This window comes from Nanorana parkeri, unplaced genomic scaffold (genome assembly GCF_000935625.1).
Source record: "Nanorana parkeri isolate BGI_ZX_2015 unplaced genomic scaffold, ASM93562v1 scaffold773, whole genome shotgun sequence".
In the NCBI taxonomy this organism is placed as follows: domain Eukaryota; kingdom Metazoa; phylum Chordata; class Amphibia; order Anura; family Dicroglossidae; genus Nanorana; species Nanorana parkeri.
The window spans coordinates 139355-157179 of NW_017307041.1; the positions used below are offsets into that span (position 1 = coordinate 139355).

General features: G+C 43.2%; 1 protein-coding gene across 1 annotated transcript; it reads left to right on the forward strand.

The window, feature by feature from the left end:
* The first annotated feature begins 3840 nt into the window (after positions 1 to 3840).
* LOC108793680 (potassium voltage-gated channel subfamily S member 1-like) lies at positions 3841 to 17243 on the forward strand. The gene is made up of 5 exons (XM_018564689.1): positions 3841 to 3862; positions 4261 to 4289; positions 4589 to 4646; positions 7561 to 8495; positions 16854 to 17243. The coding sequence occupies exons 1-5, from the start codon at positions 3841 to 3843 to the stop codon at positions 17241 to 17243; spliced, it is 1434 nt and encodes a 477-aa protein (XP_018420191.1).
* Positions 17244 to 17825: the final 582 nt, after the last annotated feature.

Sequence of the window (17825 nt, forward strand, 5' to 3'; positions counted from 1 at the left end):
GGAAGACAGAACCAACCTGCATACACACATTTCAGTGCAGAGAATTGTGTGCTGCCATGTACCTCTGTGTGGGCACGCATTCCACGGCCTGCATGTGGATGCATGCATGCTCTCATTTCAAACGCTGACACCAAACGGGCTATTTATGGCTCAGACATTCTAGCCTCCATACTGACTGATCTTCAACTGTACCTCGCTATTGAGTTCCTGTACTTTTCCCTGATGTGATCACTCGTTATCAACCTGGCTTGCCTCAACCTTTCCATTACTGCTCTTTATTCAGCTTGATCTTGGACTGCTCTTCTGCCTGCTGTCTTGTGCCCCGCAACCCACAATATATCAACTTGGTCTGCTGTTTTGGTACCTGACTGTTGCTGACCTGGCTAGACCTGACCCTGTTACCAAAGATCTGCATTCTGCACCTGCTTCCTGCTGGAAGACCCCTGCATACTGTACTCAACATTTCCAGTATCTGCACCATCTTCCGGCAGCCGTGCCACTCCATGTCCTTATGCACCTGTTCCACTCTCCAGGGGTTTCAGGAATAGAGCAGCAAGAGAGGCCACCCTCATCATGTCGGCCTCCCCCCAAGGTACGTGACACCTGGGCACACTCTCACTTCCCTGGAGCTTCCTAAACTGTGGGAAATCCTTCCCTAAACTAGCCTGCATAAATTGGAGAGGTGCTACCCCCTATTACACCAGCTAGCTCCACTATTACTGAGCCACCACCCATCTCACTACATTTTTCAGCCTTAGACATCACATTAAATTGAACTTTAGGTTTACCATCTCCTTTGCTGTTAGCTATGGCAACCAGAGCATTCCAACTCTACAAAGCGTTATAGCAATGCCAAAACTGTCAACACTGTTACCCATGTTATCCATACTGTCAGCGCTTGGCTGAACAGTGTCTGCAGAGGAACCATACATGCGGAGTGGGTATCTCCCACGACCACCTCACAGTCAACCATCTTCACTGGCAACTGCACTGACATTCATTATATGCAACCAGGTTTTCATCGTCAGTAAAGTTACCATTCTTTTTAATTATATTGGTGCCATCTGGCATGTCCACCAGTACCAGCTTGTTTGACAATACATCATTTTTAATTTTTTTCTGGGTCTAGGACAAGATCTCTGCTTTTTTCTCGTCTTTACTTGGCTCTTCTGTCTTGTGAGGGAAATCAGCTGCTTCAGCATGTGCACCCTGTTCTACAAGCTGGCTTACAGCCCCTCTATCTAGAACAACAGAAATAGCATCCGCCCCAATGTTACCAACAGGGACCTCTACCATTAAAGGTAAAAAACATTTTGGCAAACTGTCCCAGTCTGTGTTATCTGTGTTCCAATCAAAAGGTATTCTTTAGTACCAACCCATCCATCCAAAGAGACACAGAAATATCTGGTAGCTAAATATTAACAAGGAACTCCAGGAATTGTAAAAATTAACCCTTTGGGCTACCCTCACTCTGCAAGGGTTAAATGCTCGTTTTGGTCTAGGGGCTCAAATAATGAAGATATATTCACCTGATCCTCAGTCCTGCATGGCTGCTAGACTGGGGTCTAAGGACCCATGATGGCAACACGTCTAATGCAAGTGCATTGGTTTTGAGGATGCAGAGGGACATTACACCGCCAGAGCGAGGGGGAGAGAGGTGAGTGCTGACCACCGCAGGACCGAAGATCAGGTGAGTATATTCTTATTACGGTCCCTAGAAAAAAAACAGTTAACCATATGCATTACAGAGGTATCCCCACTGCAAGGGCTAATTTTTACAGTTCCTAGAGTTCCTCTCTTACCATTTTACTCATTACATTGTTAAACATCACATCTTTAACCATAGCAGGTTGCATTTTCACATTCTTCACATAATGAGCCAGTGACTCTGCAATTAACCCATGCATATTGTCACCAGTGTGAGCATGTGGCTCTTCGTTACACACAGAAACATTTCCAACATCATCCCATTCCCATTACAGGTTGCACCATAGTTGTCTTGAGTAACCTTTGGCTCCAGCACACAGAGCTCCTTGAAGGTTTCGAGGGACACCTCTGCTGCATTAGACACTGTCGCAAAGGGCTACGACACATTCGGCTTAGGGGTCACCCCTAACACAATCTTCTGTCTACAAGACAGAAGTGTAAACTCAGAGGCATTTCCATCAGCACTAAGCATCACAGGTTTGATTTTGATTCAACCCCTGCCTCCCCACGATACAATGCAGCATGTATAGCACGTCTCTCTTAAAATCCACAGCGGAGGCTCCCAAATGGGGTCACTGCCACTTCACTCTGTTGAATCTCCTGTCTCACTCTGATCTGCCATTCCACCCATGTGGCCATGGGGTGAAACCACAGCAGGCATCACATGCTCCTTGGCACCCCCTGCAAGCACAACAGGAATTTTTCCACAGTTGCCAGAGATGACAGCGAATATTTTTGCACAAGTAACTTGGCCTGCAGTTAAAGCTTGATATCTCCTGCGGTATCCCACAGTACAGGACAAGACACAACACCATGCTTCCAGTGGCCACAAGCCAAGAAAGGCACAGGCCATATTTTCATAAAGGGGCTTCCATCCTGGCAGGCTGAAGCTCCCACATATCTTCCAGGGAACGCTGAGCCACACCTCCACTGCAGGTTTTTTCTCTTAGCGACACACTTTCTTCAGTTGCTATGGGAAAATGCACTCACCCATTTGAAGCTTTCTAGCTCTCCAAGTCACACTGAATCCTCTCTCTGCGCATCTTTGCTCTGCCACAGACCTCAGTAGGCAGGCTCCTTGGCACACAGAAAGCAGAACTAGCCTCTCCGCCATTGCTTCAGACAACCAGACATTTTCCCTCCTGGTGAGTCCCTCACTCTCTTCGCATTCCAAGTGGGCTTCTCAATTGTGGTAGCTGTGATCAATGCTGCCAAATAATGCTTGCATCAGTCCACAGCAGGCTCCCAAACTCACAGTTTGTTTTGGCACCTGTGCAGCTTCCACAGGTGGCGATATCCCCTCCAGCCACCAAACTCTTGACCATCTTTGCAAAGTAGTCCTTTTTAATTGAATGCCCCAGACTTGCAGTCACTCTGTTCCACAGTCCATAGCAAAAATGGAGCATTGTCTCAGTCCTTTACTCTTACAGGGTCCTCTCACCTGCACGCACAATGTGCTATTTCATGCACAGAAACAGTTCAAAAACAGTTAAACTTACTTCAGCAGGTGACTCCAGTTATGTGAGAACTAGCTTAAAATGGTCTAAAGGTGCCCATGCACCTTACAATTATCTGCAGATTTTCTGTGGTCAGATGGAAAAAGTGCAACAGATTGGCCCAGATTGGCCACAGTTAAGTGTAGATGGAGGAATCTTTTCCTCCATCTACACCTTTACCATCTGACCACAGAAAATCTGCAGATAATTGTATGGCCAGCTTAAGTCTTCCGTTTATAGCTTTTTATGCCCACTTTTAATAAAATAGGGTTCAGGTCACACAAAAGATTGCCTATGCAGGGGTTGTTCAGCATATCTATGCCACAAAACAAAATTATTTGTTTAGCATCCTGCCTTATGCATACAGCAACATTGATATGGCATCACACTTCAGGCCATTGTTGTTTCTCCTCCAGACAGTACTCAAACGTAACTCGGTGTACACATGCACCATCTCTGGCTACTCAGCTGCACTGGTTCCCACCATAACAGATGGGAGGAGCCCTCCTAGACTTTGGGATTGAGACCTCCTCTGTCTCCCAGAGACAGACTAGCCCACTAGCAGTGGCGTCACATTGTGGTGGGGCCCTCACAGTCATTTTGGTGTCACCCCTTCTGAAAAGTCAGACACTCGGTCATGGAGCGAGAGCCCGACAGCTGTATGAGAGAGGAGCATCCCCTCCTCTCTCTGCCGGCTTCCATCATAGTATATTGATATTTTTGTTCAATAAATTATTTAATTTATTCAGGTATATCACAAGGCAACAATTTCCATAGGCTGTACTTAGTTTTTCACATGACTGTATAATATATTGTGTGGTGTTTATTATACATCCAGTAGTGTCATACAAGTAATGTCAAACAAGTGTTCGAAGGGTTCGGACTTCACCGGGTGACACCATCGGAGGGGGTGACACCAAAATGACTGACAGTGTCACCCCCTCTGAAAAGTTGGGCACTCAGTCATGGACTGAGAGCCTGACAGCTGCCTGAGAGAGGAGGGAACCCGGCAGTATACCTTATCCCGCCAGGTGAGTGTCCCCTCCTCTTTTTGAAGGCATCCATCACCTAGATGGCTACTGGCAGGTAAGTGCGCGTGATGGGTGACAACATGCCAGGGGATGCTCCTGGATACATCACAAACTTAAATCATAAAAAAGCATAACAGTATAAGAAAGGACTCATTGTGGTACCCAAAAATCCTGGCACCCCCTGTACATATAAAAAAGAGGACCTGAATGTGGGAGTGCTTAAAAAAGAAAGCGGGGTCAAAGGACTAGTTGTCAACATTAACTGTACTCCCTGCAGCTTATCCGGTTCTTAATTATGACTTGTCCTAAGTTGTTTTGTATGGTTTCCCTGTACGGAGGCAGCCATCTTGGTAGAGGAGCAGGGCTTTGCATTCTTTGGTGACTGGTGAACTTATGATTGGTGAAGGAAACATTCAAGAAGTAACATGGGAGATACAAAAATCACAGATCCACAGAGGAAGCAGGGATACCCTTGCACTGCAGCTTTCTCTCCAGCAGGAACAGTGAGCAATACAGATATTATTGTTAACAAATCTCATTCCACACCTCATGAGACCAGCAGTCAAAGGCTGCAGTGCCTCTCTTACTCTGCAAATATACATCTATTGAGAGAACTGCAAGTGCACTGCTATTTTTAAGTTAAATATTTTAGGGTACTGCTGAGGCAAAAATAACATTTTTAATTCCCTATAAATATTTACTTTTTAGGTTCAGGTCCCTTTAAAATAATAAAAACAGTGGCATACCTGGGGGGGGGAAGAGGGGGAGTCTCTATTGGATACCATCACTTAGAATGATTACTGGTGACAAGCAGGGTGGCAGTGGTGTGCCTGGTGTAGGAATGTTCTCTGTTGCTCCAGCACTGTGCACTGAAAGAAGCCGGCACTGTCAGGCAACTAATGACAGTAGAACTATATTCCCGGCCTAACCAGGAGAGAAAGCTTGTCACTGGAGGATGGTCAGCTAACCCAGCTACTGACTACCAAGGCGGGAGAGGAGATATTTTTTTACAGCCACCACTTACCCCTAATGCTGGAGGGGGGGTGGGGGTTAACATTACTACTACTGACAACCGAGGGGGACTATTGCAACTGCTTACACCAATGCTGGGGGCAGGGCCGTCTTTAACGCGGGGCAAAGGGGGCAGTTGCCCGGGGCCCAGTCATGGTTGTGGGGCCCAAAGCAGCTGCCCCTTGAGCCCGCAGAAACTTGCCGATCAGATCGCATAGTAAAATACGTTATGGCAGCAGCCGCAATGCCATAACATATTTTCCTATGCGATCTGCACGATCGCATACTACAGGTGTAGCTCCTCCCCCGCCCGCGTAGCGTGACATGTAAGTGTCACACAGGCTTCACTGGAGGACGTGAGGCCGTGCGTACGGGTGCCTCACACACGCCCAGGGGAGTCAGACATCCGAAAATAAAGACTGAGGCTGACTGGCACAAGGACTGTTCTGGGATTGACTGAGGCAGGTAAGAGCTGGCCAAAGTTTATGCTTACTCTCACAACTTGGGAAATATTGTGTATGTGATCAGTGAAAATAATTCTTATTAGATGGGAAGACAAATGGAAAAGCAGACCAAAATATATAGATAGCAGCTCATAAAAATGTCCTGTGATCGTGATTCAACCTTGTGCATTGTTGTAAATACTGAATGCACTGAATAAAAAAAACTGGACAAAGATAGGTCAATCCTAGGTAAATAAATACATTATATATGTGTGATTAATTAAATAATTCATTGAAAAAGTGCATGAAATCTAAAATTCACACGTATAATGGGTATAATCTTAAATAAAATGTCCGTAATCGTGATATGACCTACAGCTGTAGATATTAAGTTAACTTGTTTAACCGGAGGGGAAGTAGAGAGTTGCGTCCAACCTGACTATCTGGAAACAGACTGTGGAAATGGACAATGAACTAAAACCATAAGAGATTGCTTCGAAGACCCTTTTGGAACTAACCCAACATTAACATTTATCCTTATGTGATCTCCGGGAGGAAAGATAAGTAACTGCATCCCCCACAATTTACTATTCACCGGCGAGGTGTAATAGGGGATTGTTCGGACATAACTACCATAACCATCACTGTTATTTTACCCAGGATTGACCCTTTCTAGTCCAGCTTTAAACAAGTGGACTTATTATCTACAGCTGTATATAAGGTCTTATCACGATTACGGACACTTTATTTAAGATTATACCCATTATACGTGTGAATTTTAGATTTCATGCACTTTTTCAATGAATTATTTAATTAATCACACATATATAATGTATTTATTTACCTAGGATTGACCTATCTTTGTCCAGTTTTGATGCACAAGGTTGAATCACGATCACAGGACATTTTTATGAGTTACTATCTATATATTTTGGTCTGATTTTTCATTGCCTTCCCATCTAATAAGAATTATTTTCACTGATCACATACACAAAATTTTATATATCTATTCATCTGTTTTTCACGTATTTATTGTATAACCACTATTTATTTAAATTCATTTCACAAGGCACCCATTAGAGGTGAATTTATGTCACATAATTTGTATATCAAGGCTTAGCTAGCTACTCATTTACACGGGTTTTCACCACAAATTGTTGCAGCTGGCAATCTATCATACACTGTTTTCTATTCCTAGCGCAACATGATCTATGTGTGCTGTTTTTTCTTTTTTTTCTTGGTGTTGGGGAGGTGAGAGAAATTCCTGGGGGGGGGGGCCCAAGAAAATGTTTGTCCAGGGTCCGATCAGTATTAAAGGCGGGCCTGGCTGGGGGTCAACATGAATGCTGGGGGTTACCATTTCTGCCAATGACACCAATGCTGAGGCTTATTTTACTCCCACACTACAAACCGTACATAGTGAAGTAACACCCACTTTATAAGTGTTCAGTGGTCTCACCTATTTCCAAATTTTGGAAACTATGCAGGAGATATTGTCTGTGAGCGCCTGCACATCGGACAGATTGAGAGGCAAAGTTCAGTATTGCTGCATAAAGTTGCAAATGTGCTTACGATAGTTGCTGTCCACCAACTAATGCTGCTCCCGTCCCCAGAGTGCATGAGGTATAATTTCATGACTGAATATAATTTTACTGAATCTAATTTTAATGTATGGGGGGTTGTTAGGAAAAATCTGCCCTGTGTGCCAGATGTTCAAGGTATGCCACCGAATAAAAACCCAAATCTATAAGAATTAGGCTCAGTAGTGATATAACATTTTGGTTTTATCCTTTTTATGCTTTGTTTTTCAGAAGCACATGGTAAAATATTTGGTGGTGACCATGGTCCATAAAAGCAAAACATTTTGGATTGGCAACTTTAAAGATAACGCCATTAACATAAATATTGGAGGAATGAAGAAGCGGATTAGCTCCATCATGCTGTCTCAGTTTCCAAATACCAGGCTGGGGAGATTGCTTTTCTGTGATTCTGAAGAATCCATTCTACAGATCTGTGACGACTACGACTTGGTTTCTAAGGAGTTTTACTTTGACCGAAACCCTGGCTTGTTCCCATACGTTCTCTATTTTTACGAGACTGGAAAGTTGCACATGATGGATGACTTATGCGCTTTCTCATTCTCACAAGAGATTGAATACTGGGGAATAAGTGAATTTTTTCTAGACTCTTGCTGTAGCTATCGATACCACGAGCGTAAGTTAGAAAGTAGAAGACGGAACTGGGATGAAGAAAGTGAGGTAAGCAGTGTGGATACATCTGTGGATGACATTTCTGACTTTAACCATGACCTCATGCACTTCAACACATTACAGTGTGGAAATTTGCGGAAACGACTCTGGCTGACTATGGAGAACCCCGGCTATTCAATACCGAGCAAAATTTTCAGCTTTATTTCTATCTGTGTAGTTATTTTATCTATATCAACAATGTGTATTAATAGCATGCCAGAATATCAACATTTAGACGAGGATGATGTTCCCATCGATGACCCTGTCCTCCACAATCTGGAGTATTTCTGTATCTCCTGGTTCACATTTGAAGTGTCCTCTAGGCTACTTCTTGCTCCCAACCTGAAGAAGTTCTTTAAGCATCCTTTAAACCTGATTGATATTGTGTCTGTTCTACCCTTCTACTTCACTCTGTTGGTAGACTTGACCATTGGCAGTAATCATGAGTTGGGAAATTTGGGGAAGGTTGTACAAGTGTTTCGACTTATGAGGATTTTTCGAGTCCTTAAATTGGCACGGCATTCAACTGGCCTTCGTTCACTTGGAGCAACGCTTAAGGTAAAAATCATGTTTATAAATGTATTTTATTTTCACAAAAACAACATCTCAGAAATATTATTAACCCTTGCAGTGGGGCTACCCCCGCACTGCAAGGGTTAGCTGCTCCTTTTTGCCTAGGGTAAAAAACAAAGTTATATTTACCTGAGTTTCTGGGCCGGCGGCTCTTAGACCGGCCCCTTGAGCATCTCCCCCCTCCACTGCAGTGGTCCGGTAGTCTTCGAGTCATCATGTCTAATACAGTGTATAGATGTGGGGACATAGAGGGACATGTCATTCTTGCATCGGAGGAGGCGACAGGCTGGAGGTAGTGCTTAAGTTATTAATCAGCATTGGAAAATGTAAGTTAGGAATCAGAATACTAATTGACTTGGATAATATCAACCATTTTAACATCAAGTAACAGACGGAAACATTTATCACATTCCTTTTTTGCCCTTTTGTTAACTAAGGTTCACGCAAGGCCATGGGGTCCCATAAGAAAGTTTGAATGTGGCTCCCTAGTGACCTCTCTTTGTGGCAGTGTCAACTGTGCATCACTGATATTAAAAAAAAAAAAAACGGTAGAAATAGGTAAAGAACTCAAACGCACCTGACTTTTGTCAAATGCAGTGCACTGCATAACATGGTGCGTGCATTGGTGTTGTAATAGTCCATTGGGTTGCCATGCAAAATAGATGTCAGTGCACCATGGTTCAGGTGTTTCCCATGCATTGTTTTGCCACATGTTTACATGAAGATGTGAATGTGTTAGCTTGCTGTTTACAAAGGCATAGGTGCAACAGCTATTCTCCTACAGTATGCCATGTTCTGGACTCACAGGAAGTGGGTATAATGACCTGGATAGGGTGAGTATTGCCACAACATCTTTTCTTTATTCCTAAGGGCTCATTCATACAGGCATGCACATCCATACGGCATACACACTTGTGCAGAGATCTGCTCACGGGAGGGGCAGATGCTGCGTATAATTGCGTGCAGCAGCCTGTACCTCCATATGGGAGGAAGCAGCTACATACCAAGAAGAACCAGGAGCCCACACTTAGACGAGGACAGCGTGCGTGCAGATCTGGCACAGCAGCTGGGTAGCATGCAGGTCAGAAACTCTCTATCTCCAATGGGCTGGAGTAAGAGGGGGCTAATAGAAGAAAGGGCTTGTCAGCCCACTTATGATAGTATTGAAGTTAAATACAAGAAAAAAAAATGTAAATGCCTTACAAAAATCAAATAAACATAAAAGGTTTCCCTTCACACCGTGTCATTGTGCATTGAGGTGCGCTGCCTTAAAGGAGAACTATGGGGAGAGTGAAAAGCACTTGTCCCGATAGTTAGAGCCAAAGCATGACACTGCAGCCATCACACGTCCGCGCTATTGATCAAGAACTGAGTGATCAAATATCGCTGATTGCTCAGTTCACGATCTTCATGCAGAGAGATTCCCCCCTCCTCTCTCCATTCCTCCAGAACTCACTGTTGGGACAGATGAGGGAGAAGGTGGACACAATTGGGTCAAGAGAGGCAGAGCCAGCTGTCAGGCAGCAGGGTAGAACCTGTCAGAATATTGTCAGGATTTTTTCCAGCTGCAGCTATTTGCATATAGTGGGCAATAGACCACTATATGCTGAGTTTTGGGTCACAGGAGTACCTCCTGTGACCCAAAAGAGAACTAATGCCAAAAAAGGTTTGACCACAGTTGTCTTTTAAAATAGCCCATTGGTTTTGAATGGTTTGTCAATGCAGGAAAAAATGCATCTGCACAATCTTTGGAAACACAGCACACCACAACTGACATGTATGCATTGTGGTGCTCCATCGCACTTTTAGGTCAATTGTATATGTACAGTTGTTTTAAATGCACATTACTGCAACACAATGATATAGAGCCGGCTCAAACAAAGCGCCTAATAAACTCATACCATACACCCTATTAGAATGGATAAGCAAATGGCTGTTGACAACACATGTTAGGTTTTCCCGGATTTTATAAACATGTGCGCATAATTTCCATTTCTCAGTTATTTCCCGAATGTGTCAGCTGAAATTATCCCGATTGCCATATGCCAGCTGTTATCTATTTACATTATTAGCTTCAGTTAACTCTTCCTTGCCAAGCTATTTGCCACCAAATTAGGGTTGCACTCAGTCCCCAAATCTCCCCATTACTCTAAATTGTTTCTACAAAGTCACTCTTCATAGAGAACCTGTACATTTTTTGTTTAGGGCAAATAACTTGTTTTCTTGATAGCTCACCCGCTTCACTACTGATACTTACTCCCCCACCTCCAGTCCCCCAAAAAAGCCCACCGTAAACTGTGGATTAGAGCTTTGAACGCTCAAAGGTCCTGGCCTCTTACTTATGCCTGGTGATGGCTTAGGTGCTGAGAGAGCAACATTACAGAAGGAAGGGGAGAGAATCATGATTTTTCGGATGTACCAAGTATCTCACAGATCTTGATAACACAAAGAAAGCAACAGGGAAGAAAGCAGACAATACTTAAGTATCTGCAGTGTGGAATATGGACCTTTTAGCAAACCTACTGCTTTGTTCGCAGTGGGTCAGGGTTTCTTTAAGGCAGCACCCCAGTACTTTATATGTAGTTTCACCCTATACTGTCTAAGCTAATTCATGCACCCTTGTTCTCTTAAAGGAACTGTGGTGAACTATTTAAAGAAGTCACACATCTTGACCATATGTCATATCAGGCAGATACCCTACAACACTGACATATTCCCTGATGTCTTTAGTTACCAACCAAAGTACATTCAGCCACTTTAGTGGAATATAATGTAACTGACCAGAGGCCTAGCGCTAAGAGGCACGTCATGTATTGTGAGGGATGCCAGGCCATCCTTGCAAATCCCTGAGAGTCTTCATTGAAATACATACTGTCAGATACTTCAAGGAACCTGCAGCTTAGCATACCAACAAGACCAGCAATAATAGGGATGCCACATATCACAGAGGGATGTCAAAGATCATGGTGTCTTGGTGTCAAAAGTAGTCCAAATACCGTTAACTATATACTTTGAACTGTAGAAGTGGCCTGACACCTCCGGGTTGGCCTATATTTTATGGGGATGCTATAAAACTTTGAGCATTTACACCAGCCTAAATGACTTATTTCAGGGTACCTGCATTTAATTACAACCTGCACTTAGGCTCAACACTACCTGTAAAGTCATATAAAAAAGGGGGTTGCCAGACATAACAGTAATTTAGGATACCGTAGGAGTCCTGACGTTTGTGAGAATATCACAAGATTGCTATCCTGTGATATTCTCACAAATTTCAGGACTCCTGCAATATCCTCAATGACTTCAAGCACTTTAGTAGAACTGTGTATCAGGTCCCCATGCATTACAGACCCTGTGTCATCAGGAGTGCCCTATATCATAGAAGATGCCATATGTTCTTTGTGGCTGGTGGTATTTAGGAAAATGTTGACATCAGTAAGATTGTGAGAGTTTTGTGAGATAATTGCAGAGTCCCTGATGAAGGAATACCAGAAACACGTCAGCTCTTTTTTAGCATTAACTGCTGACAACCACTTGCCAGATGCTGTTGCTAGTTGTTGGATGTTAACCATTCCTATCCCTGTTTCCCTGGCATCCGCAGATAATGCAGGTCCATGGGGTGCAAGAGAACAATTGTCCCTAATTGTGTGATGTGGTTGAAGGTACAAGGACTAGTTTAGACACTTTCCATGTACCTTAAGCAGAAATATCATATGGTATTAGAAAAAACACACATCTGGCGTTAGGGAAGAAGAAATTACATGATGTGTGACATCCATGGGTATAGAATGTTCTGGGGTGCATAATAGTGTTCTCCCCATTCCAATAGTGTAATTAGGTGAAAATAGAAGTTGTACAGAAAAGGACCAGGATACCAGGATATGGGGAGGGAAGGGTAAGATATGTGGCATCCTTTTCTTGGTATATGGAATCCGCCAATGTTGCAGGTTCCTATGATCCATAACAGGGATTCTCTGCATTCCCCGGAGGTCAGTGAGTCTTATTTCAGTACTTTAGACATTGAAGATACTGCGACAGTGTCATAGGGTAGGAAAGGGAAAGTCTATAAAAGTTACTTATCCCCACTAAGAAATATGGCTTTCCTGAACAATACAGGTCCTAGGAAGACTTAGAACAGTTGAACACATTCAACAAAAATAGGTAAAGGTAAGCCAATTATTTTAGACCACAAGGGAATTGTAGGAAAATCTTAGTTAAAAATCATTAAAAATGAGGGGGCAGTACAATTTAGCGTCCACCTCATGCTATATGGCATCTCTGGGTGTTTGTCACATACCTAATGGAGGCCAAGCGATGCAGGGTCTTCCCTTGCACCTCCTGTCCAGCAACCCCCGAAACTGAGACAGGAAATGCAGGAGCTTGGGGAAGCATGGGTGCCTGTAGCCGGTTCAATGAAACAGGGTCAGATGCAAGAGGAACATAAGACACAGCTGGGCAGCATACAGTAGATGCACAGGGAATAAGCCATAAGCATAGCTGTGAAGCAAGCCAGGATCAAGCACAGCTGGGCAGAGCTGGGCAGTGGAGGTAAAAAAAAAACAGAAAGCTTGGTCAGGATACAAAGCCAGAATTGATGAAACTCAGGTTTAAATAGGCAGTCTATGCTCAATAATGCTTATGCACCTGTGCATTAACCACGTTATCCCAGGCACCATTGTATTAGCCAACGTAGAACTGCAACGTGATCAACATTTGCATGTATTTCTACGGGCATAGGGACCTGTTTGGCCATGCACACATGCAGATCCTGGAGTGTTACTGTGCACATGATTTTCCTGACAGTGTTTCAGGTTCCTGGGCTGTATGGAGCAGAAGCTGTGGTTTCTCTATAGCAGTGGTTCTCAACCCTTTAGGGCCTTGACCCCTTGGTCAGATTTGTCAATTTGTGGTGACCCCCAACAGTAAAATTATTTTATTTTATTATTATTATAATTAACAAGGGGGTTTCTGTGCATTCCATAAGATGGAAGGGTAATTAGAGTTGTTTGCACGTCTGGCAGAGTAAGAGAAATTCCGTGGGAGAAGAGAAAGTTGTAAAATCAGGCTTTCCCAGGCACTACAGGTCCCCAGGGTTTCTTCTGATGTGGTATGAATTAATCAGATTTGCTTATATACTTGATTGAGAAGGGGTAGATCTCACAGTGGGAGAAGGGATGGTCATAAAATCTGGCATCACTTCCATTAATTATATCTCTGGGTGTTATGGGCCCTGTTGCAGGAAAAGGGATCCTGTGCATAGCCATGAGGTGGGAGGAGGTAATCAAAAAATGGACATCTGTAACGTATGGCATTCTCTCCATAAAACATTAATCCCTGGACTCTGCAGGCCCCCAGAGTGTGGGAGGACAGTTTTTCAGGTTTTTCTTGGAAGATGGGAAGTGAAAGTCGGTGGGAGATTGTTACTGGAGTAGTTGAACTCCCTGGAGGACGAATTAAAAATCTGAGCCTAGAAGAAAGGAAGGACCATGAAATCTGGCATCCCCTTAATGATATGTGGCATCCCTGGTGTGGCAGGAGAGGCATCTTGTATGTTCAATTCAGATGGGAAGAGGTATTTATAGTAATTTAAACATCTAGCAGGCAGAGGGAAGGTTACATAGATGCAAAAGGGAAGGTCATGAAATGGATGTTGCAGGTCCCTGGAGTGTGGGAGGCAGGGGTTACTGTGGGTACTCCTGAGGTGAAAGGAAATAATCATCTGGCAGACTTGGAGAAGGTAAATGGGAGAAGGTAAATGGGAGAAAAGAAAGCCATGATATTCAACAACCCTTCCTTTACACAACATGTGCTTGTTTTGCAGGTTACTATGGGAAGAGGGTGCTGTGGGTTCTCATGAGCTGGGAGGAAGTAATTTGAGCTGTTTGCACTTCTGGAAGAGCAAAGGAAGCTATCAGAATGGGAAAGGGGAAGCCATAAGACCTGTGCCCCTCATGATATATGACTTCCCCAAGGTTTTGCAGGTCTCTAGAGTCATGTGCATTGCTCTGTTGTGTCAGGAGGCCATCAGAATCACCTTTACACCTAGGGGAGTAAAGGAGGGTCTAACAATGGGAGATGGGATGACCATAAAATATGGCATTTCTGGGTGTTGCTTTCCCCAGGGGTGCAGAAGGAAGGACATGTTTATTTTGGATCACCAGGGTGGAGGTTCAAATACATATAAATGGTTATTCTATCAAAATATGTCTGCAAGTGTTTTTCTGTCCTTTCTCAGTGGAATATATATAAAATCACACTTACACCTAAAACTTGTAAGCGTGCATCTTGCTAGTAAGAAAGATCCACACCACATTGATCTTCTGTCAAAAAGCAGCACAGCAAAAACAGGGAATTTGGATCTCCTTCAGCAACCCACTTGTTTTCCCAAATGTTCTCAAATATCACCTGCTGTAGGTAAAGCGTATTCTGCAAAATGCAGCAGCACAATGGCCAATTTCTTTAAATGGCGCGGTATCCACTTTTGTTTTCTGCATGGGTGTTCACTGCCCAAAAGGTATTTTAAGGTCTATAAAATGATTTGATAAAACTTCCACTTTAAATGTGAGCAGGGAACATCTACTTATTAGAGATGCACACTAAACAATTCAGCTCTGAATTAGGCTTATGAAATAAAGATAAGCAAAGCTTTTATGGTGCTTTCACCCTAGCCACTGCTTGCATTAAGAAGAGTGCGATTATTTTGTTGGAAGCTTTCCCTCCGAAGTAAAAGGCAAAGGATATTTTAGCACCACTAAAACAACCAGTGAAGGCATTCCGCAATAGGCTAAGTGGAGTGACTTTGGTGAATAAAGCTGAACTCCAAGCAAACAGCTAAATATAGAGATTAAATACATATATAAGGGAGCCGTTTTACCTGCCAAAGGGGATTGCATTTCTGTTCACCCAGTTCTCCAATTTAAACATCTCAGCCACACCACAGTGTTTGTGTCTGGCAGGAAAGGAGACATGAGTTTTCTCTCGCAGTTAACACTCATAAATCTCCGCCCCACCTTGTGATTGGACAGTGAAAGGAGCAGCAGACTGATGAACTCATATCTCCATCACTCTGCCCTTTCCTCTTATTATCATGCTCCTTGTTTTGCTCCTCCCTTCCCCAGTCTGAGCTCAAGGACTGTCCAAAGCTTATACCAAGCCAAACGTAGCATTACTAAACATATTTAATGATGTATTAATTATTACAGAGCTGCACTAATCTGTGTCTGCCTGGAGTTTAACTTTAAACCACTGGAACACTTTTGGGAACAACATACTAACCTATAGCATATGAAAATGTATCAGTCTATGATGGTAAAAGGCAACTCTGCTTTAAGAGACCTTGTCAGTGTCTCAGAAAATCCTAACTGAAGTTTGCTGCAAAAGAAGAGTCACCTAATTTACTTCTCACCTGCCTGTGTCTGCTACCTTCCCTTCTTTCCAGCACTGCAGCTTCCGTCAGTCTTTTCAGCATTCAACACTTTTAGGAGTGTCTGATGCCTGTGTCCCGTGCCATGCATTGTAGCTTCTACCTCCGACCTCTACTACACTGCTTAGTCCTGTAGTTATGTAGCTGGAGGAAGGAAGCACAGCATCTAACACTCCTAAAGCCTCCAATGTAATAGGGAGGCTGCAGCTCTTGTATGGAGGGAAGGTAGAAGGCAAAGGTCACCAGAGATGCAAGCATAATGGCTTCACTCTTACAAAGAACCTTGGGTACAATTGTTTGGAGAGAATGAGAAAATGAGCCAGCAAGGAGATCCGCACTCTGTGCAGAGGTGCACCGGTCTCTACGCTTTGCATACATTCTCATGGACTGTACTTTAGAAGGGGCAGGTTCTGTGGTCACCAACAATTACTCCTACATGCCCTCTTTCTCTACTGTTCTTCTTTTCAGATTCTTTTCCTATTGCTTTAAGATTAGGCTTTTGTCCAGCGGATTCCCTCACTTTCATTTCTGGTTATTTTATATTATATAGTCCATCATTTTGGGGTAGATATTGTTTCTTATCATTGTTATCCCTTTCAAACCCACCTTTGTCTTTGTATGGTTTTATTATGTTATAGTATTTGGTGTGCTAAATTTTGAACACCTAAGGGGCACTACTTCTTTTTCCTTTTTTATTAAATTTACATATTACTGATTTAGTTTGTGGTGGCCTCTATACTGTAGTATCCCAGAGGAAGCCACTGCAAGATAAGGAGGTTGACATTTGTGTCTTTATGTATAAACAGCTATATATAGCTGCAGAACTGGGGATCAGCTGATCTGGTCCAACACCCATGGAAATTGGAAAGATCCTTGACTTAACATGTTGCAATGTATTTACTACATGCCTTATTTTTCAGCACAGCTACAGAGAAGTTGGCATTTTACTACTGTACTTGGCTGTTGGAGTCTCGGTCTTTTCTGGAATAGCATACACAGCAGAGAAAGATGAAGACACGGGGTTTGACACCATCCCATCCTGTTGGTGGTGGGGGACAGTAAGCATGACAACAGTAGGCTATGGTGATGTTGTCCCAGCCACCGTAGCTGGAAAATTAGCCGCCTCGGGCTGTATCCTGGGTGGGATATTAGTGGTGGCGCTGCCGATAACCATAATATTCAACAAGTTCTCACACTTCTACCGGAGACAGAAAGCCCTGGAGAACGCAGTGAGGAACAGTGACAGGAGACCAAGCAAGGAACCGGACGCCAGTGCTGATAATATATCAGAGAGCCTTACTGAACTATAACCAGAAAACAAATACACAACTATAAAAGCTTTACCTCAAATGAGTAAATGAACAAGAAGAAACAATGTACACCCTATACTAGTTAAGGAACATATGAGCAGTCAATGGATTGTTCCAGGACTATGTCTATACAGTATACCTGTGAGAAAACCCAAAATTAATTTGTATCCTTATAAACTACTGTTGGGGGACGTTATCCTGGATGCTACACATATATGCTGTATATGTGTTAACTACTTGCAGTGTTGAGGCTGTCAATAATGGTAACTCCTTTAGTATTAAGTGTGAGTGCAGAGGGAATCCTTGTTGTTAAACAGCAAGGCAAATTAGTCTAAACTAGTGGTTCTCAACCTGTGTAACCTCAGGACCCACAGTTGTCATTGGTCGTTAAAGAGGACCTTTACCCATATCTTTAAAATAACAGCAAACACACCTTTAGAAATGTTTAGTAATGACAATCTACAAACATATACAAAGATTACAAAGCCGATAATTGCCGGCTTTGTAATCTTTGCATACCTTATTCCTCTTTTCTTCCCCAATCTTCTCACAGTGGCCATGTTTACTAAGGGCATATTACTA